This window comes from Solanum pennellii, chromosome 8 (genome assembly GCF_001406875.1).
Source record: "Solanum pennellii chromosome 8, SPENNV200".
NCBI classification, from domain to species: domain Eukaryota; kingdom Viridiplantae; phylum Streptophyta; class Magnoliopsida; order Solanales; family Solanaceae; genus Solanum; species Solanum pennellii.
In genome coordinates, this window is record NC_028644.1 from 648,092 (window position 1) to 670,569 (window position 22,478).

Sequence of the window (22,478 nt, forward strand, 5' to 3'; positions counted from 1 at the left end):
GTTGAGAATGAAGCTGATGAAGTAGGAAGGGGGAGAAAGAGAGAAAAAATTGTAATTTTTTTTAATATTATTTATTTTTAAAATATAATTTTTGATGTGTCATTGGAAAAATAAGTATAACAATGACGTGTCAATTAAAAAATGACGTGGGATTTAATGTGTAAAATGAGTGTATTACACGCAGACATATCAGATGAGAAAGGGGTTTAAAATATTGTGTTTAAATGAGTTTAAGAGTTCATCTGACAAAATAATGAGTTAGAAGAATTCAACTGACTAACGAAGCCAAATACAGAGGATCTCCCAAGTCATTCCGTCTATCTCAATGTCACGTTCACCTAAACCTTAGTGTGTATATATTTATATTCCATAGTGCTCTTTCCCTCTTTACCCTACACCTTACAATGATAATTGGCTATAGAAGCAATTTCAGACCACTTTCTCATGATAAACTGAGTAAGAAACATTTTGCAAGAATAATACTTCAATTATATCAACTTTGAAGTATTCTTTTATTATTATTATTATTATTATTATTATTATTATTATTATTATTATTATTATTTACTTTGCTTTTCCTATTTCTCTTTGTTCAAAAGGATCACATGTTATGTGGCAGAGACAATGCAGCTATAATACTGCTTCATCAATGGTAAGATGATCTTCCTCACTTTTGAAATCTCTAAAATTTAAAAGAGTGGAAAAAATGTTTTCCATTGACCTACACAGTATTAAAAAAAAAATACTTTTATAAAGTGACAGTGTAAAAAAATTATTTAGTTTATAAATGTTTCTTCTACTTAATCTTTTAATAGTTTTTATCTTTTAACATAATCATTCAACTTTGATATAGATTCCTTTTTTAAATCAATCAAAAAAAATGAGTAGAGGGGACTAGACTTGACCTCAATACAATACTGGTCAGTCACAAAAAAAAAAAAAAAAAACCTAGAAGACTTACAAAATCCACTATATATAGAGCCTAATTAAAATATATAACCTAATTTTAGTTTTGAAATTTATTAATGTGTAGTCGTTTAATTAATACTTATTAGATCTATTTTCGCATGGTTTAATATTTTTAAATTATGATCATTTTCATTACGATTTATTTATTTGTAATATTTGTTTATGCGAATTCCATCATCATTTTTGATTGAATATTTTAGCGCGATCAGTCACATCATATCATATTTCGTGTTATAGTATTGTATTTTGGTAGGACTAAAAAGTTAATCATACATTCGTATGAATATTTTACAGGAAGAACACCAAAAAACCCTAAGTTGAAATAACTAAGTATTATTAGTTTGATTTGATTTATAGATTTAAAAACCCAACATATATGATATTTGAAAAACTCAAACTAATTCGGTTTCTCGTGATTACAGGATGGTTTTGAAGAAGCAAAGGAGAGAATAAGGGAAAGTTTTAGTAAAGTAGAGTTATCTCCTTCTTCCTATGACACAGCATGGGTAGCTATGGTCCCTTCAAAACATTCTCTAAATGAGCCATGTTTTCCACAATGTTTAGATTGGATTATTGAAAATCAAAGAGAAGATGGATCTTGGGGATTAAACCCTACCCATCCATTGCTTCTAAAGGACTCACTTTCTTCCACTCTTGCATGTTTGCTTGCACTAACCAAATGGAGAGTTGGAGATGAGCAAATCAAAAGAGGTTAATGGACTTTATTTGTTCAAGTCATCACTAATATGTTATTTTCGGCCGTTCATTTTTATTTGTCACGTTTATTTCACCATGTCTTTTAAGAAGATATTAAAAATTAGTTAAATCTACTCTTGCATATGAATTAGATTCCTATCTTTTTCCCAAATTACTTCAAATTATAGGATCTAAAATAAATCATGAAACCTGAGGATAGAGATATGTATCAGAGAGGGGATAAAAATGTAGCCGAGAGGCTATTCTCTCTCTCTCTCTTTTTTTTGTTAATTGTGGAGAATTTTAGAGATTATGATAATTTAAGATGTGTTTTAGATAATTCTTTCAATATTTTAATTTTAAAAAAGTTACATTATTTTTTTTTTGGTTATTAAGCAATTATAAGAAACAGATTTGGAAGTAGTGGTTTAATGACTTAACATAATTTCTTTATTTCTTTCAGGCCTTGGCTTTATTGAAACCCAGAGTTGGGCAATTGATAACAAGGATCAAATTTCACCTCTAGGATTTGAAATTATATTTCCCAGTATGATCAAGTCTGCAGAAAAACTAAACTTAAATCTAGCAATTAACAAAAGAGATTCAACAATTAAAAGGTATGTTCCTTGGCAAAACTATTATTTACATTATTATTTTATTAGTATTGTTGCTAAAAAGTTTAAAGACAACAAAATAAAATTATTTTAAAGGAGATGCTATTGTCTAAGGACTAAACTTTAAAGTCAACAAATTTGTCATTATTATTTTATTAGTATTGTTGCTCAACATTATCAATTTTTGAAGTATAAAATGACAGGTTTTGTTCTTTAAATGAGCTAATTTTTATTTTTATCCTTCGAATGAGATGGTCTTTTAACTTTTAATCATTTAATAAACAATCAAACTTTTTATTATGTCTAGTAAATCATAAATTCTATAAAAAAAATAAAGCCATTTTACAATAGCATGTGAGATATTATGAGACAAAAATTTGAATTGGCATTAAATAAGGGTCAAATTAGATATAATTTGTTCGAGATATACAAAAGTCAAGCATGATTAATATGTATTTCGAATACAGTAAAGTAACCGTTTGGTAGAGTGTACACAAATAATGCTAAACAGAGTGCATTAGTAATGTTTGTATTAGCAATGCATGTATTAATTAGTTATGTTTGCATTAATTAATGTAGATTATTTTTAATGTATTGTTTGGTTTGATGCATTAAAAATAGAATGCATTACATTATAAAAGTTATTTTCAAAGATACCCTTCATTATTATGGGGAAAAAAGATTTCTGGCACTTTTGAGGAATTCCACCAGCTGCCTGCACATAAAAATGGTGTTGAGAGACAACTGAGTCTTTAATTAAGTTAATGCATGCATTAAAACCATTGCATTATTGCTAACATCTAGAAATTCATGATATTAACAATACACACCTTAATACATAATAGGGTGTATTAGTTATACATAAATTACAAAAAATTACCAAATAAGTTACTATAATATACAAGGCTAATGCATGCATTATTATTTTTAATACACTCCACCAAATGACCCCTAATTTTCTTGCTCGCCTCTCTCATATTTCATTCTTTCCTCTCTTCTCTCTCTATATATAAGTATTTTAGAATATACTTTTTACTTTTCCTATATTCATGATTTCATGACAAATTTTGCAAATTATTAGAGCATTACAGAATGAATTCACGAGGAATATTGAATATATGAGTGAAGGATTTGGTGAATTATGTGATTGGAAGGAAATAATGAAGTTACATCAAAGGCAAAATGGTTCATTATTTGATTCACCAGCCACTACTGCAGCTGCCTTGATTTACCATCAGCATGATAAAAAATGCTATGAATATCTTAATTCAATCTTGCAACAACACAAAAATTGGGGTACGTATCATGATCATCAGTCATCACTATATATATAATAAAGGGGCGGACCACATTCGTTTTAATTAAGTAGATTTCAATTATATATGTTTGATTCATTTAATCGTATATTTATTCATATCATAGTAATATATGTTTGATTCATTTAATCGTATATTTATTCATATCGTAATAATATATATTTGATTCATTTAATCGTATATTCATTCATATCGTAGTAATATATGTTTTTTTATGTTCTCATAGTTCCTACTACATACCCAACAAAGACTCATTCACTTCTTTGCTTGGTTGATACCCTTCAAAGTATGGGACTACATAGGTATTTTAAAACAGAAATAAATAGTGTTTTAGAAGAAACATACAGGTAATTAATTAATTAATTAAACTTTTTTTCTCTTTCTAATATTTTTCAATTTTTTTTTAAGCATCTTGTAATATATAATGCTTAATTATTTTACAGGCTTTGGCAACAAAAGAAGGAAGAAATATATTCAAATGTTGCCCATTGTGCCATGGCGTTTCGACTTTTACGAATGAGCAATTATGATGTCTCCTCAGGTTTGACTAATTAGTTTATAAGTTGATCAAATTATATCTAAATACGTAACAATTAAATTTATTAAAATTCATTTCAATACTTTAAATGTGTTTTGATGCTTATCAACAAGTATTTACAATCAACTTATTCAAACACTAAACTGTCAGGATCGAATCCACACACACTTAATAATTGAAGAACACAAGAATTTTAAAGAAAAAGAGATGAGAAGATCTAGAGAAACCAATATTTCGTGGTAACACCCCGTGAGTAAACTTCCACGGCGGTGGGTATATATATTAATAACTCAGAGTATTTTAGGTTACAGAGAATAAATATATGACAGTACATCAAATATTAATCAAGATTCACAACCTAACATAAACATGTTTTTTTTTTCTTTCTCTTATACCCTTAACCTTAAGCTTTTAATTAAATTAGATATTTACACACTTCAACATGAATAACAGCGTGTTAATTACCATCGCTCACTAAAATCAATTAATTTGTCACTCTTTTGCAGAAGAACTAGCAGAATTTGTGGATGAAGAACATTTTTTTTCAACAAGTGGGAAATTTATAAGTGATGTTGCAATCATTGAGCTCCACAAAGCTTCACAATTGACTATTAATGAGAAAGATGACATTTTGGATAAAATTAACAATTGGACAGGAATATTTATGCAACAAAAACTCTTAAACAATGACTTCCTCGATAGCAAGTCAAAGAAGGAGGTATTATTCATATGACTACTTAGGATTCATTACAAATTTAATTATATCTCCTAATTTTTTTTAATTCTTTTTTAAAATAAAATATTTATTTTTTCAATAATTCTCTAATTCTAACTATCCTTGTGGTACATCATACATATATATCTTTAGTTTAAGACTATATTTTTTAATTATTACTCCCTTCTTTTCAAAAAGAATGACCATATTTCTTTTTTTTGTTTGTTTAAAAAAGAATGACCTCTTTACTTTTTGGTAACACTTTAACTTTAACTTTCCACGATACATATTTAAGACCACAAAATTAAAGGACATTTTGGTACATTTGACATAACTTTAATTTAGAACAAGTCTTCTCTCTTTTCTTAAACTCTGTTTCAAGTCAAACTAGGTCTTTTTTTTTTTTGAAACGGAGGGAGTATTAATATTCTTTATTGTTGTTTTATTTTTTCCTTACAAAGTTGAATTCTTACAATTTAAGAAACATTAATTAGGTGGAACTTGCTTTGAGGATTTTTTATGTGACATATGATCGTGCGGAAAATCGACGATATATCGAGTCATATCAAGAGAACAATTTCAAAATGTTAAAAACAGCTTATAGGTATGACTCTATATAACTATCACTTGTGTTACATAGATATACCATATTAAGGAAATAGTTATCATTTATAGTAGTAATATTTTCTTCACTGAATATTTATAATACAATTTTAATACATATTGTAGAGAACAATTTATTCAAAACATAGAATATAAGTTTTATTAATGAATAATAAATTTATCACACACTTTGATACACATATAATACTCTGTGCTAATTTCTTATAAACAAATATAATATATTGGGATGAGGCACAAATAGAATCCCTAGATTATGACCACCGAAATCACATATACACGTCTAATTTAACAGGATCCTATTGCCTTCTAAATTAATTAAAAATAAAATAAATACAATCACAAAAAAAAAAACGTAATTTTATTGATAAATATTGCGGGTACAATTCTGTTCGGGTAGTTAGTGACATATTTCTCGAACTAAAATGATTTAGATTTGAACTCTATATAAATATTTCATTAATTTATGAAATATTCGAGATGTCTTATAAGGAAATTTAATACCCCTTTATATAGGCATGAACTAGGGTTTAGGGTTGATCAGCCTCCAAGAATTCTAATTGAAATTGAACACACCTTCTCGAGTCGCGATTCAATTTTAATTGATAAATATTACAGGCACAATTTTGTTCCTCGCTTGATTCTATTCTCCCAAAACTTATCCATAATTTTTTAGGGTCGTTGGTGGCGTACTTATTTTTTTTCTCTATTACTAGGTGTGGCAGCATGAACAATATCGACTTGTTAACATTCTCAATGCAAGAATTTGAGTTGGGGCTATCCCAATACCAAGAAGAAGTTGAACAACTCAAAAGGTATGTCAATTGACAAGAGCCAAGCTAGATCTTTTCCATTGCATTGCTTTAATTCATTGTTTGACTAATAATGTTAGGTGGTACGAAGATTACAAACTAGAGCAAGTGGGATTGGCACAAGAATACATCTATCGTACTCACTTAATTAGTGTTGCTGTATTCTTCGAACATGAATTCTCCAATGCTCGAATTATGTATGCAAAGTACGCCATGTTTCTCACTTTGAGTGATGATCTTTTCGAACATTTGGCATCCAAAGATGAACTACTTAACATCATTGAATTAGTACAAAGGTACTCTTTCAATTAATAGCTATCTAATCTTTTTTTTTGGAAATTAATTACATGAAACATTGGTGGTTATTGTTAGGTTGTGGAGTCTGATTAATATTTGATGTATTGTCATATATTAATGTTCACGCGGTTCAAAAATACTCTGATTTATTAATATATATACCACACCGCCGTGGAAGTTTACTCGCAGGGTGTTACCACGAAATATTGATTTCTTTTTCTCTCTCTCTAGATCTCTCATCTTTTTCTCTTGAAGGTTCTTGTGTTCTTCATTCATCAAGTGTGTGTGGATTCGATCCTAACAGTTATATATTACAGGTGGGATGAACACACAAATGTAGGTTTCCACTCAGAGAAGGTCAAACTTTTCTTTACAGCGTTATATGATACAATAGAGGAAGTTGCAACTAATGCACAAATCAAGCAAGGTCGAAATGTCAAACATCACATAATAGAATTGGTATGGGGTTCACTTTGCATTTTTTTTAATTAATATAATTGTACTTGAAAAAAGAATTTTTTTTTTTATAATGAATTTTTGACATATGTGGAGTAGTTTGTTGAAGGGTTAAATAGCATGTTGGTAGATAGAGTAGAGTGGGGTACAAGAATACCAAGCATAGAAGAATACTTGCGTGTGTCCTTGTCAACTTTTGGTGGAAAATGCATGGTTCTAACATCACAATATGTTGTTGGAATTCAACTTTGCAACTATCAAAGTGATGATGAAATACAAGACTTGTGCTATTGTTCCGGCATAGTCATGCGGCTTCTTAATGATTTACAAAGTTTCAAGGTAATAATGAATGAATGGTGTTTTTTTTTTGTGAACGTGGAACATCTGAGAAATCAACTCTAATTGTATTGGAATTTGTGCAGAGAGAACGATCGGATAGTAGGTTAGTGAATATGGTGAAATTAGTAATGAAGCAAAGGTCAGGAACAATATGCGAAGAAGAGGCTATAAAGCATATAAAGGAGACAATTGAAAGTAATAGAAGAAAGTTGCTAAGGATGGTTCTTCAATCTAAAGGAAAAGGAAGCAAAGTACCACAAGCATTGAAGGATTTATTTTGGAGGACAACCAAAGCGGTTTATTTCTTTTATTCAGATCATGATGAGTATCGATCTCCCAACAAAGTCAAGCATCATATCAATCAAGTCATTTACAAACCACTCCACAATCGATGAATTCTTGAGATAATCGTATTGAGTTTAAGAGCTGTTTTTTTAGTATATTCTTATGTACTCGTATTGGGTAATTGAATATAAGGAGAATGTGCTAGAGGGTCCGGTGTGGCGCGCCAACAGTGCACCAAAAAAGAGTTTCTGAACTTTAGGGGTTGGCGCACTGCGTCAGGATTGGATGCCCCCATCCTTTTTTCGTCGTTTGCTCCGAATAAGTCCTTTCACTCTATACCTTTACTCACTATTGATTCTGACTACTCTAAACTAAACATCTAGAAATTATTCATGACATGAATCATAACCTTGAATTCAAAAATCAAATTCAAGGTGGAGTTAAGAGACAAGTTTTGAGAGTTCTTCAAGTCAATTTAAGAAGTCCTTTTACAACTTTTTAAACTTGTTGTAAGACTTGAGCATTTGATTTTGAGGAAGAGTAAAGTTGAGTTCATTTTCTTTAAAATGATATATAGAAACTAAGTATTCTCAAGAGAAATGTTTATATATAAGAAAAGAGGAAACACCAATTTTCAAAAGAGTTCATGAGTAGTTTTGAGTACTATCTCTTTTAAGAGAAACCTTTAGAATAATAATCTCAAAGTTGCAGAAGAAGAAATGTTCTTTTAAAAAACATATTGAGCTAAATTATATTTTGGGAGTAGTCGAACACCGATATGTGGGGGAGTTCTAACAACTCACAACCCCCATAAACCATGTAACCAACGTGGGTAGAAAGGGTCATAGCTCATACGTTTTAGATGATTCTTTATAATTTTTTAGCACAGACTAGCCGATCCACTTAGTTGAAGAGTTGAATATCTCGGCAAGGTATGTGATTCTGGCAACGTATTAATCGAAGTTATTGGGTGTCGTGGCACCCCTTCCTATATACTTAGATCTGCCACTGTTTACGTTATACAAAATATCAAAATCTAAAATAAAAACTTTATTCTTCTTAATTTATTATTGTGTTGCACTTATATTGTTCTTTTCATGTTGGTTACTAATGTTTCTATTTTAGGAGCATTTGTAAAGTTGCATTATTACCTCCTCCATCCGGTATTATTTGTCATGATTTCTATTTTTAGAGTCAAACTATAAAAATTTGACTAACTTTTGAGATATATTTTTTCATCATATTAATAAGCAAAAAATTGCAATTTATAGTAATTTTTCATATAGTTTTAGAATATCTATTTTTTTTTGTCTAAAATATCGAATTAATGTGATCTAATTTAATTTTGAAAATTATTCAAATTGACTTTCGAAAAGCGCAACATGATAAATAAAAATGGACAAAGGGAATATCTTATAACGTCAAATTTGTTGGAGAAATCGTATATTTATTTTACAAGCAATTTTTATTGGTCAAACTGAAAATCAAACGGTTAAAAATCAAAATTCATATTAATTAAAAAATATCATATTAATTTAACGTATTTAAATACCTAATACCAATAAATCAAAATTAATAATATATAAAATCAAACATACCGAACTGATCAAAGATTCTTTAACCAAGTGGGAGACAACATAGGTAAACGAGAATTATATTTATAGTAATAATGTGAAGATTCGCAAGATTTGAGTCCTTAATAATAGATTAATACAAATCGTGGACAGTGAGGCATAATTAATAAAATTATCTTGATTAACCAAAAAGATTAATAAAATAAAAATTATCAAATGGAAAAAGTATCCCTTAAACCAATATTTATTGTGGGGAAGCACAAAAAATTTAAGTGTGTTCATAAATCGGTTGGAATTGATTATTGGTCAAAAATTTAAGGTAGCGATTTCATTTTTTTTTAAAAAAAATTCACCTTTTACAAAATCGCTGCAGTGGCAGCGATTTTTTTTTCCGGTGCAGTAAATCGCTGTTGTTTCAGCGATTTTGCCGTTTTTGTTAATATAAAATTTTATATACTATTTTGGAATTTTTGTTAATATTTTGTACCTTTTAGGCTCCGGACTCTTAAAAACTGCTTATTCTTATGAACATTTTTTAAAAATAATAATTTGTGTTTGATTAATTTATTTAAAAAATATTTTTGATAAGTAAGTTGTGTTTGGATAACTTTTTTATGGAATAATTCGTAATTATGTTTTTTGAAATTTAAATAAACTTGCCATGCCCACCCACCCCACATGACTTGTCTTGTACATTATTCTTGCGAAGATATTGTTGTATAAATTAGAAGAGATATTGGTAAATCAAAATTAGCCCCTCTTTTATTTATATAGTCAATTAAACACATTATGGAAGTCTCCTCCTTTATTTTCACATTTTTTCTCATTTTCCTACCTTTACTTCTTGCGATCGTTAAAAATCACAAAAAATCAAAAAATTTGCCTCCGGGTCCATGGAAACTTCCAATCATCGGAAACTTACACCAACTCGGAATTTCGCGACCTTACATCACACTCAAGGAGTTATCGGAGAAACATGGACCGTTGATGCACCTAAAACTCGGTGAACGTTCAACTATTGTCATTTCTTCGTATAAAATACTTAAAGAATTGATGAAAACAAGTGACACTATCCTCTCTCATAGGCCCGAGCTCCTTGTCTCGGAAACCGTGGCTTACAACGGTAGAGACATTGCTTTTGCTCCCTATGGTGACTACTGGAAACAGATGCGCAAAATTTGTACATCAGAGATCCTCAGTACAAGAAGAATTCACTCGAATTATCCTCTTATGGAAGAGGAGATTTCACGTTTAGTGAAAAATATTAAGGAGTCATCATCTAAAGGTACCCTAATTAATGTATACAAGTGTCTCAACTCTCTCTCTTGTGCTATTATTTGTAGGGCTAGCGTTGGAACGACTTGTAACGATTCGGATTCATTGATATCTACAATAAGAAAAATAACACCTCTAGTGGGACTTTTTAATATATCGGATTTGTTCCCTTCCCTCAAGTTTCTCGATAGATATATTACAGGATCTAATCAAAAGTTACTGAAAATGCATCATGAATTATGTGATCGCCTTCTAGAAGAAATTGTCCACCAACACGAAGAAAGTATTCAAAAAAATAATGTTGATGAGGAAGATCTTTTGCACCTTCTTCTAAGGCTTAGAGAGAAGGAGAGCCAAGTCCCTATAACAAGAGATAACATCAAAGCTGTTATCTTGGTAAGTACATAACTTATTGAAAATGTTACATTTTGTTGGATATTTGTTCAAATTTTTTTACAAGTTGAAGTGTCTACTTCTGCGCACACAGAATTAAAGGACATAAATATCAATTAAAGCCAAGTTAAAGGGCATATCAGTGATCGAAAGGTTAAAAATTGGATTAATTAAAACGAGTCTATCTTTTGTGTTTTTTTTCTACTATAAACATAAATTATTTTGATTTTAAATAAAATTATCGATAAATATATAATATCGATAAGTAGTTTTAATTTTTTCTACTATAATTAAAAATTGGATTAATTAACCCGAGTCTATCATCTTTTGTGTTTTTTTTCTAGAATAAATATAAATTATTTTGATTTTAAATAAAATTATCGATAAATAGTTATATGATCATTTATGAAATTTATCTGAAATACATAGTTATATGACCATTTACGAAATTTATCTGAAACACAGGATATGTTCATCGGTGGAACGGACACAACATCAATTGTATTGGAATGGGCCATGGCTGAATTATTGAAGAATCCAAATATGATGAAAAAAGCCCAAGTTGAAGTTAGAGAGGCTTTAAAAGGGAAAAAGAAAGTTGATCATATTGATGTACAAAATTTGAAATACCTGAAATTGATTGTGAAAGAAACTCTAAGACTTCATCCTCCAGGTCCCTTAGCTTTACCAAGAGAATCAATAGAAGAAATCGCGATTAATGGGTATGTTATACCTAATAAAACAATAGCCTTGATAAATTTGTATGCAATGGGAAGAGATCCTGAATATTGGCATGATCCAGAGATATTCATGCCAGATCGATTCAATAATTATGTCGATAACGATGTTGATGATGTTAAAATGATCAAAGGATCATCAAGTGTTCCTATGGAGTTTTTGGCATTTGGATTTGGAAAAAGGGTTTGTCCAGGAATGTTATTTGGTACGGCAAGTAGTGAACTTACATTGGCTAGATTACTTTATCATTTCGATTGGAAACTTCCTAATGGTATGAATCCAGAAGATTTAGATATGACTGAAAGTTTTGGTGCTGCTGCTACAATGAAAAACAACTTGTATTTGGTTGCTACACCATATGATTAACAAGATTTAGTCTGTCTCAGTTTATGTGACATCTTTTGAATTTTGAAAGTTAAACTATTCTGTTATATGTCCAGATTGATGGTCAAAATTAAAAAGTTCAACTTTTGAATTTTGCATCATGTCATAAAAAATGAGACGGAGGAAATAATAAGTGGACTATTTAGTGCTTGGTAATAAAGAAAAGTCCTTTTTTTTTCTATTTCAATTCACTAAATGAATTTCTTTTTTCTTTTTCTTTCCCTTTATTTTCTTGTATTCCTCATGTATTGTTCTAATTTATAATAAGGGGATATTTTGAACACCCGTGTAGTTAAAGTACTAAAGTAAGTTTTGCTGCCAAATTTAGGAGATTTTTTTATATGTAATTTCTTTATATTTTTTTTTATTATTTGACTATAAAATATTTCTAAATGCATTAAGTGAATTAATTCAAGGAACTTCAACACCTTCTATATCACCTATATGGCAAAGGGATATCCTAAGTGCTAGATCATCACCATGCATTACATGTACTCATAATGAATTTGATGAGCAAATTGAATAAAAAATTGCATGGGAATCAATTGAAGACAAGTTGATACAACAATCATTTTTCGTTGGAAATAAGGAGAAAAAAGGATATTTTGATAGCTATAAGTTTGCCTCCTCTTGCTATGAAAAAATTTCAAGAGGTTGTGTATAACTTGACTTTAAGAAATGTGGAAGGAGTTAACATAATTTCAAATTTATAAATCAATGTATTTGTTTTATATTCGATTGGAGATGAAATTTAAGTTCGATATCATTTAGTTTGTTAATAGTTAAAATATTTTCTTGATATTTCACTTAGGTGGATGTTATGTGACATGCCACCTCACCCTAGCAAAATGTTACCTTTTGTGTTAGTTAAAAACATAAGCGTAATATTTATGAAAATTGCTTATATTTTTTTTTGGAAAAAAATTATTCACACCGAGTATTTATATCAAGGCGATGCAATTTTTATTCTTACGTAATTTAATATAGTAAAATGAATTATAAATTCAAACACATAAAATGTATGTATTGACTTGATGTAAATATTCGGTGCAGATAAATTTTACCCCTTTCTTTTTTATCTTTTGGTTTAACAACCAATCCACATTGCCAAAAGATTGATGTTGAAGGGTTAAGTAAGAACAAACTTTTTAAATCAATGAATTTTCATTTTTAGTGAAAGAAAGAGGGACAAGTTTTCTGAAAAAGACATTTGGAGTGTGTTTGTTTAGAGCCATACATATGTAGTCCCCTCATTCATTTTTCGATTTCTGAACACGAAATTTAAGAGAAAAAGAAATAATTTAAAATTTTATAATTTGAAATAAGTTGTAAATATTTATGTGAAAATTGTAAATTATTTTATCAAGAATTAAAATGAGAAGTAATTTAAAATTAAAACTTTTTTTCTAAATAAACATGTATAACCGATTATCTCATAACATTTATATCATGCCCTTTCTCCCTTAGTCCCTTTGTATCTCTAGTTCTTAATATGTCTGGAATGTATATTGGATCCAAATATATGTATCTAGTGTGATTCGTACACAGACTCTCTCGCTCACTTTTCTCTTATCTTAATCGCCTCTCTCTCTCTCTATGATTATGTATCACATAATGTATTTGATAGTTAAAATGCATGTATGAAATTATTAACTAGTGAGATAATACGTATATATTATCAAACTATTGGGAGAATAATAAATATGGATGGAATGTTTGTATAATCAAATAATTTTTGCATAAAACTATCCAAGTCATTGAGTTTCAAAGAGAGAGAGAGAAAAATGTATTCTGAAAAAGACATTTGAAGAAAATTAATAATGTGTGTTTAATTAGAGCCATATGTGTCGATTAATCAGCAACAACGTAGTACAAGACAGGGATATAACCCTAACTATTTTAATATTGATAAAAAAGTAAATATGACACGTAAATTTGATTTTAAAAAATCATTGATTTTCATTTAGTGAAAGAAAAAGAGATAAGTTTTCTGAAAAAGACATTTTGAGTATGTTTGTTTAGAGCCATACATATATATATATATATCCCCTCGGAAATAAATTTAAAATTTGATAAAGTTATAAATATTTATGTGAGTTATGAATTATTTTATTAAGGATTAAAATGAGAAATAATTTAAAATTAAATTTTTTTTTCTAAATAAATATATAGTCGTTTTAAGATTGATTAAAAGAAAAGTATGACGCATAAATTGAGATTAAAAAATGTAATAATATGGGCTAAATTGAGATTAAACCAACTCTTATCTCAATCGCCTCTCTCACTATGATTTTGTATTGGGAATGTATTTGATAGTTAAAATACATGTATCTAGGTATATCTGAATTGAAATCTTGTATGAAATTATTAATTAGTCAGATAATATATAAATATTATTAAACTACAAGGAGAATAATAAACATGTAAGGAATTAATGTTTGTATAATCAAACAACTTTTTTGCATAAAACTATCCAAATCATTGAGTTTGCAAAGGGAATGAAAAAAAATGTTTTTTAAATAAAAAACATTTGAAGTGAGGCTAAAGAAAATTAATAATGTGTGTGTTTAATTGAGTCCGAAACTAAAACGGTACAAAATTTTAACAAAAATTCCAAAACGGTATATAAAATTTTATATTAACCAAAACGGTAAAATCGCTGCAGGCGCAGCGACTTACCTCACCTGAAAAAGTAAAATCGCTGCTGAGGCAGCGATTTTGAAAAAATTATTTTTTTTTAATAAAAAACTGAAATCGCTGCCTAAGCAGCGATTTCAAAATTTTGCTTCTTCCAAATCGCTGCTTTGGCAGCGATTTCATATTATTTTTTAATTATAATTTTTTTAAAAAAAAATAAGGTATATCGCTGCCAGTGCAGCGATTTACCAAAAAAAAAGAATTTTTTTTTTATAATATAAATCGCTGCAGCGATATACCTAATTTTTTAAAAAAAATTATAATTAAAAAATAATATGAAATCGCTGCCAAAGCAGCGATTTGGAAGAAGCAAAATTTTGAAATCGCTGCTTAGGCAGCGATTTCAGTTTTTTATTAAAAAAAATAATTTTTTCAAAATCGCTGCCTCAGCAGCGATTTTACTTTTTCAGGTGAGATAAGTCGCTGCACCTGCAGCGATTTTACCGTTTTGGTTAATATAAAATTTTATATACCGTTTTGGAATTTTTGTTAAAATTTTGTACCGTTTTAGTTTCGAACTCGTGTTTAATTAGAGCCATACACATATATGGTAGTTGTACAAGAGAGGGACATAAGCCTAACATCTTGTGAATTATATGGAGGATCGATGAACATGCTCATCCTTTTACAAACATGAAGTATAAAAAACAAAACTTAATTATTTTACAAATTTTAAAATGTGTCATATATATTTAAGTGAAAAATGATTTTATAAAGATTAAAATAAGAAAGTAATTTGAAGTTGAAATTGTTTCTAATTAATAAAGATGTTTGTATAACTATATTAAGATTGATTAAAAAGAAAAATACGAATCGTACTTGAAAAAAAAATATGTAACAATGCAGGCTGAACTAACGTTGAATCAAAACAAAAGTAAATTTTCTTAATTATTGGAACTGAATCTTAGTGTATATCACTGAGATGGTTCGACCTGTTATATTATATAATAGGGAAAAGGGTCTAATATACCTCTCAACTTTGTCATTTAGAGCTGATATACCCTTGTTATGAAAGTGGCTCATATATACCCCTACTTGTAAACAAATGGCTCACATATACCCTTTTCCTCTAACGGAAATGAAAAAAAATAATTTTAATCTAAATTTTTATTATTTTTTTCTAAAAAATATAATCCTGTATGAGTAAATTTAATCCTCATCAAACATATTTTTTTGACTTTTTTTGTTTCAATGACTAATTTATAATTATTATTTTGATAATCAAATTTATTTATATTTCACTAATATTCTTGTAAAATTTATTGTAGATGACCAAATTTTTTCTTCGAATACGAAATTAAATTACAATACACAAAAAAAAAATTAATTTTTTTTCTCTTTAAACTAAGGAATGAAAAAAAAAAAAAAAAAAAGAAAAAAACAAAATAAGAATAAGAAGCTCAAATAATTATAATAAAAGAAGTCAAAAAATAATTTATGTATGAAAAAAATTAAAATATACCTTGAACTTTAATAGAAGAATCATATATACCCCTAAATAATTTTTTTTAAAAAAATTAGAAGTAATAAATATAAATTTAAAACTAATTTTTTAACTTCCGTTAATTGAAGGGTATATGTGAACCATTTTGTAACGGCAGGGGTATATATGAGCCGTTTGTATAACGGTAAGGGCATATATGAGCCACTTTCATAACAAGGGGTATATCAGCTCTAAATGACAAAGTTGAGGGATATATCAGACCCTTTTCCCTATGTAATAATATACATCATACAAATTTTTTTCAATTATTTTATTTTGGGTTAAATTTTTTGACATTGTCCTATCATTTCTATTTCTCTTTGTTAGTTGTATCAATACGATTCGATTAATTTTTTATATATTTGTAAATCTATCATGCTAGAATCACAAGTAAAAAATAGGTGATCATAGTTATTATGGTTGGGTGGTGTTTGATGACTTTCAACAACTCTTGTAAAAATCACTTTGTACTTTTTTTTATCTTTTGGGTTTAGCAACCAACTCCACAACTTAAACCAATGGTAGAGTTCAACTTTCCATCACCACATATTTATGTTGCATTACATTTTTTCTTGACTATATAAATCTAAATAATTATATTCCAAATGCTTACAATTGAATCCATATGGCTCACACTATGCCAATTTCAATAACATATAAAGAAACAAAATTAGTAGTGCCAACAATAACAACACCTCATGAGACAAAATATCTTTCTGAAATAGATGATCAAGGGAGTACACGTTTTCATAGTCACATATTAATATTTTACAAATATAATTCTTTAATAGAAGGTAAAGATCCAGCAAAAATTATTAAAGATGGATTATCTAAAACACTTGTGTTTTATTATCCATTAGCTGGTAGACTCATTGAAGGGCCTAATAAAAAGCTTATGGTAAATTGTAATGGTGAAGGAGTCTTGTTTATTGAAGGTGATGCTAATGTGGAGCTTGAAAAATTAGGTGAATCTATTAAACCACCATGTCCATATTTGGATTTACTACTTCATAATGTTGTTGGTTCTGATGGAATTATTGGTTCTCCTCTTCTTTTAGTTCAGGTAAACAATCAATTTGAATATCGATTGTCTTTTTTCTTTTGGAACTTCTGTTAATTATTTGCCCTGAATTTCTTTATCATAAATAGGTTTTTTTTTTCTAAAAGGAAAACATAAAATCTTTATATTTGGCTAATTCTTTTCTTGTAGAAAAAGGTTTAGGCCCCTATACAAATAGGAACACTTTCTTCTAACTTAACCAGCATTCACAACATAGTCCTAGGGTTTTGAAAGTTTTTGTTATGGAGGAGAATTTGTGTACCTCATTTCTCTCTATATTTTGTACTCTCTTATTTATAGTGGATTGATCATCGATCTCTTTTGTGGGACATAGGTTGATTGACCGAACCACGTTAAATCTTTTATGTCTTTTGATATATTTCTCGCTTGTATCTTCTTACTGATGGTATTTCGAGGTCTGCTTTGCTATCTTTCGCATTACACCTAAAAAAAATTTCAATATAATTGACCTTCATTTATGTATAGGTGACTCGTTTTAGTTGTGGTGGATTACAATGATGGATGCTTATGGCTTCAAAATGTTTCTAAATGCATTAAGTGAATTAATTCAAGGAGCTTCAACATCTTCTATATTACCTATATGGCAAAGGCATCTCTTAAGTGTTACATCACTATCACCAAGTATTACATGTACTCACAATGAATTTGATGAAGAAACTCAATCAAAAATTGCATGGGAATCAATTGAAGACAAGTTGATACAACAATCATTTTTCTTTGGAAATAAGGAGATTGAAGCTATTAAAAATCAACTTTCTCCATATTGTGAAAGTACAAAATTCGAGTTATTAGTAGCATTTTTATGGAAATGTCGTACTATTGCTCTCGATTTGCACCCTGAAGAAATTGTTCGTTTGACGTTCTTCGTTAGTATACGTGGAAAATTACAAAAGTATAAATTACCATCTCGATATTATGGTAACGCGTACCAGCTACGATATCGAAAGCAGGATTATTATGTTCAAATTCATTGACATATGCAGTTGAATTGGTGAAGAAACTTAAATATGATATGAATGAAGAGTACATAAAATCATTGACAAATTTAATGGTGATTAAAGGAAGACCTAAGTTATCAAAATCATGGAATTTTATTGTGTCAGATAATAGATTTGTTGGATTTGATGAAATTGATTTTGGATGGGGAAAACCTATATTTGGAGGGGGTTTCAGAAGCAATATATTTAATTAGTATTGGTATTCCTATTAATAATTGTTGACACCCAATTTTGACCCGCGTCGGTATAAATTAATTTTCGAGCTTCCTAAATTTTCCAAATAATTTAAATTAATTAGTTTATAAATTTTACGAATATAATATAATACATGAATTTTATATTACTTCGAATACGTTTTAACATAATTTTCGATAATATATTTTTTACATAATTATGTATATAACTAGTATATATTATGATTATTCAAAAAAACCATCAAAAATATACATTTAAATGTTTTATTAAACTAGTTTAATCTAAATTATAATTATACTTTTGAATCACTATTTTACAGTTTGAATAATTAGGTTATTAAATAAATAAGCTCGTTAATAAATTTATACCAAATTCGCTTTTAAATCAATTGACTTTTGTTAAATTTAACTCATTTTCCCCTTTTTATCTTTTAAAGCCGAAATTGGGCCTTTTTCCAAATTACCAGCCCATTTCGTTTGTTTATTTTTCAGCCCATTGAGTTTTTTTTGCTTTTCTTTTTCCCTACCAGGCCCACTCCTCGTCAACCCCAAATTAATTCCCTTCCACCTTCTATTCCCAATTCGGCCCAACACCTCTCTAATCCAACCCACCTAACTTAAAACCTTAACCCGCCCAATCCCTTTTGACCCGCTCCGACCCGACCCAAACCCAGCTCCCCCCTTTGTTCTTCCCCTTTCCCAGAACCCACGCGCTCCCCCCCCCCCAAACGAACCCAGAAAAAGAAAATCCCCAGACGCGAAACCCCCTTCGCGTCTCCCCACGCCCTCCTCTCTCTCCCTCTCTCCATCGCGCGTGGACGAAATAATCCGCAACGGACACCTGCAGCTGCAGCCTGGCAGTGAGCACTAGGCGACACGAGCTCGTCCTTGGCAACGTAGGATCGAGCCACGTCGTTTGCCAAGGACGAGAGATTGATCTTGTCCGTCCACCTCGCCGTCTTCCCGTTGGAATGGGACGAATCTGGGGGCATCAAAACAGCATATTCCCCTCAGTTGGATGAGGATAGAGGGGAGAATTTCAAATTTGGATGGGCCAAAAATGGGTTTTCTCCAATTTCTCCTTCCAAAACCCGGAAAAAATTTGGTTTCTCCTATAAATATTTGCTGTTTTTCTGGTTCAAGGGGGACTCTTTTTTTTCCCGAAATTTCTTGAAATCTTCCTTTATCTTCGGAGCATTCTAACTACAAAAGAAGAGAGAGGAGAGAATTTTTCTGTTTAAGCATGCATCTGCGTTAAACAGTCAAGAACGAAACGTCAAAGAGGTCGAAATCGTGATTCTGTCTTTTCGTCTAAGCGGTTCGTTTCCTTTGAACTGTTCGGGGGTTCGTGAGTTGGTTGAAGTTTGCCATTTCCTCGCTCGACGACGTTCCCGTTCGCTGCTCTAAATAAGGTATATTTTCCATTTTTGATCAGTTTTCTTTATGGAATCCGAACTGTGGCCCTTTTGTTGCTGTAAGCGATGAGATGTTACACCTATTGGCTTTGCTTGAATCCGAGATATATCGATTGTTATGGTTTTGTTTTGTTGTGTTCGCTTGCCTCTGTAGCTTTCTGTTTTGAGTCTGCAGTGGTGTATTTGCAATCGGTTTTATCGTATTAGTCCTAGCTTGTTCTGTTTCTGGAAAGCCACAGCTTGGTAATATGTGATGTTGCATCTTTCATCCCCTCACCTAGAGTTAGGCGAGTGGAACAAGGCAACTATGTATCGAGTTCGTTGGTAGCTTTGCATTCATGGTTTTTCTTTTAGATTTTAGATGACCTGCCTTGGTATCTTTGGCTTTGAAGATGTAATTTTTTTAATTTTTTTTTTTTTAAGTTCGCTATCTCGTCTAAGTTAGAAGTTTTCTATGGTACAATAATGTCCTGTTTGCTGAATGTGAATGAAATTCCCTCTTCTCCTCTACTAGCTTTGTGATAGTTGAGTTTAAGCTTGTTCATATTAATCTTGATACATTTCCATTTCTGAAAATTTGAATGAAATGAGTGAGTTTCAAATTTCCACTGGGCTTGATAGTCGTGTCGCTTAACATGAGCAGCATTTGTTTACGTTTTTCTGCTCCTTCATTTTGGTCATCACGGTTGTGCAATACTAATGTTTCTGGCTGTTACTTCTTGTCTTCGATCAAATCTGCCTGAGTTTGTGCGGGTTAATGATCTTATATATATATTCTGTCAATTTTGCCTAGTCTTCCTTCATGGATCTCTTGCGTTGTGGAGCTTGTTATTCAAACTCATAAAATTGATTAGGAAGTTAATGTAATTTGTTTCAATAAGTCCAAGGTACTGTTTTATTGCTTTTCTTTTCTTAATCTTTGGTTTATATACTTGTTTCATTTTGATAGCTTTTCTTCTTTTGACTTCTACATCTTAAAGAAATTATGACCGTTCTTGTTTAAAGCACATTTTAGTTACAAATAATTCATGTGCTGTTGCTCCCTTTGCATAATGTAGTCATTGCCTTAAACCTTGGTTCCTTGTTGCCTATCTATTTTTGAATTTGCTGCAGGTTAATGTCTATGTATGTCTGAAAATTTAAGGAATTCATGCTTGCTTGTTGCTCGCTTTATTGATGAATTTGCTTTAATGATAATTGTTAGTTGCTGCTGTTAATCCTTTCCTTTGTTTTTCTTTACATGTGACATTGATTCGAATCCATTTTGGACTCTATTCTCGCATTTCTCCGAGTTAAAAGATCCTTGAGTCATACATAATCGAAGTTCCATGAAGGCTCGAAACTCTTTCATCCGAGTTATACACGATCAAGCGTAGCGGAGATTGAAGAAATCAAAGAAGGCGAAATTGGATTTTTATTTACTTTCTTATATTCTGTTTGTAAAGGGCACATAAGTCCTTGTGCTTTTATTCTTCTTGTAATTATTCTTGTATGTTTAGACTAGGACAGGTGCGAAAGAAAAATGGGTTAAAAAACCCGAAAACAGGTGGGTCCAAAATTCGGTCAAGGCGAACAGAACCCGAATTTGGACCCGAAAATCTCTCTCTCTCTCTCTTTACTATTCGTTTTACATGTTTGCTTGAATGTCATTAGTTAGGGTTAGAAACTCCAAACCCCCTCGAAACGCCTATCTATTTTATCAAAGCTTAAAATCAAAACGGAATCTTAAAGCGATAAATGTTTCAAACTTGTCAATCTATCCAGATAAAAACTTTAAATGCAGACTTCGAAACAGATTCGCAAATTGTAAGATGAACTAAATATTTCAAAACTTGTAAATGTGTCCAAGTAAAAATTCTAATAAATTCAACTTCAAAATTGCAAAAATAGTCAAATAAGTTAATCGCCGGAAAACCGTAGTTAGCGGAGCGTCTTAGGTGCCTTAAACACCTTCCTAAGACGCTAATAAGAATCCCGAACCCTAAAAAATGTTTTCAAAACGATTTTTTCTGTTTAAGTTGTTTTGGAAACGAGTTTTCTTAATTTTCCTTAAAAAATTAAGTGGCGACTCCTAAAAAGTCGAAAGTAACTCTACAAAAATAAAACAAACTCTTTTTGAAATTATCATTATTTTTCGATAAAACAATAATGAAAAGGGACAAAAAGGTATTTTAGTAGCAATAAGTTTGCCTCCATTTGCTATGGAAAAATTTCAAAAAATTGTGTATAAAATGAATTTTAAAAATGTAGGAGCCAACATAATTTCAAAGATGTAGATGAATTTTGAATTCATCAATGATTAAATCAGAATTATATATGGAGATGGTACTGTATGTTCAATTATTTTCCTATTAGAATGTACTTGTCCATCATGTGATTACGTTTTTGATTGTGTACAAAATTTTAAAAAGTAATTAATAATGTGAATTCAAAATCATACGCAACCTTGTCATATCAGACAATAGTTATTACTTATTATTGTGTTATTAGTTTAAATATAATTCTTCAATAGAAGTTAAATATCCTTCAAAGATCATATACGCAACTTTGTCATATCAGACACTTGTGTTTTACCATCCATTAGCCAT

The 22,478-nt window shown here is 30.0% G+C and overlaps 2 protein-coding genes and 1 pseudogene across 2 annotated transcripts; all 3 read left to right on the forward strand.

Annotated features, from left to right (window-relative positions):
- The first annotated feature begins 6,987 nt into the window (after positions 1-6,987).
- LOC107028884 (beta-phellandrene synthase (neryl-diphosphate-cyclizing), chloroplastic) lies at positions 6,988-8,070 on the forward strand. Its single transcript, XM_027919049.1, has 3 exons — positions 6,988-7,005; positions 7,134-7,373; positions 7,457-8,070. The coding sequence occupies exons 1-3, from the start codon at positions 6,988-6,990 to the stop codon at positions 7,766-7,768; spliced, it is 570 nt and encodes a 189-aa protein (XP_027774850.1). The 3' UTR covers positions 7,769-8,070.
- Positions 8,071-9,995: 1,925 nt separating this feature from the next.
- LOC107028129 (cytochrome P450 71D7) lies at positions 9,996-12,209 on the forward strand. The gene is made up of 2 exons (XM_015229181.2): positions 9,996-10,903; positions 11,366-12,209. The coding sequence occupies exons 1-2, from the start codon at positions 10,022-10,024 to the stop codon at positions 12,002-12,004; spliced, it is 1,521 nt and encodes a 506-aa protein (XP_015084667.1). The 5' UTR covers positions 9,996-10,021; the 3' UTR covers positions 12,005-12,209.
- Positions 12,210-16,806: 4,597 nt separating this feature from the next.
- On the forward strand, positions 16,807-22,203 carry LOC107028172 (annotated as a pseudogene).
- The last annotated feature ends 275 nt before the right edge of the window (positions 22,204-22,478 follow it).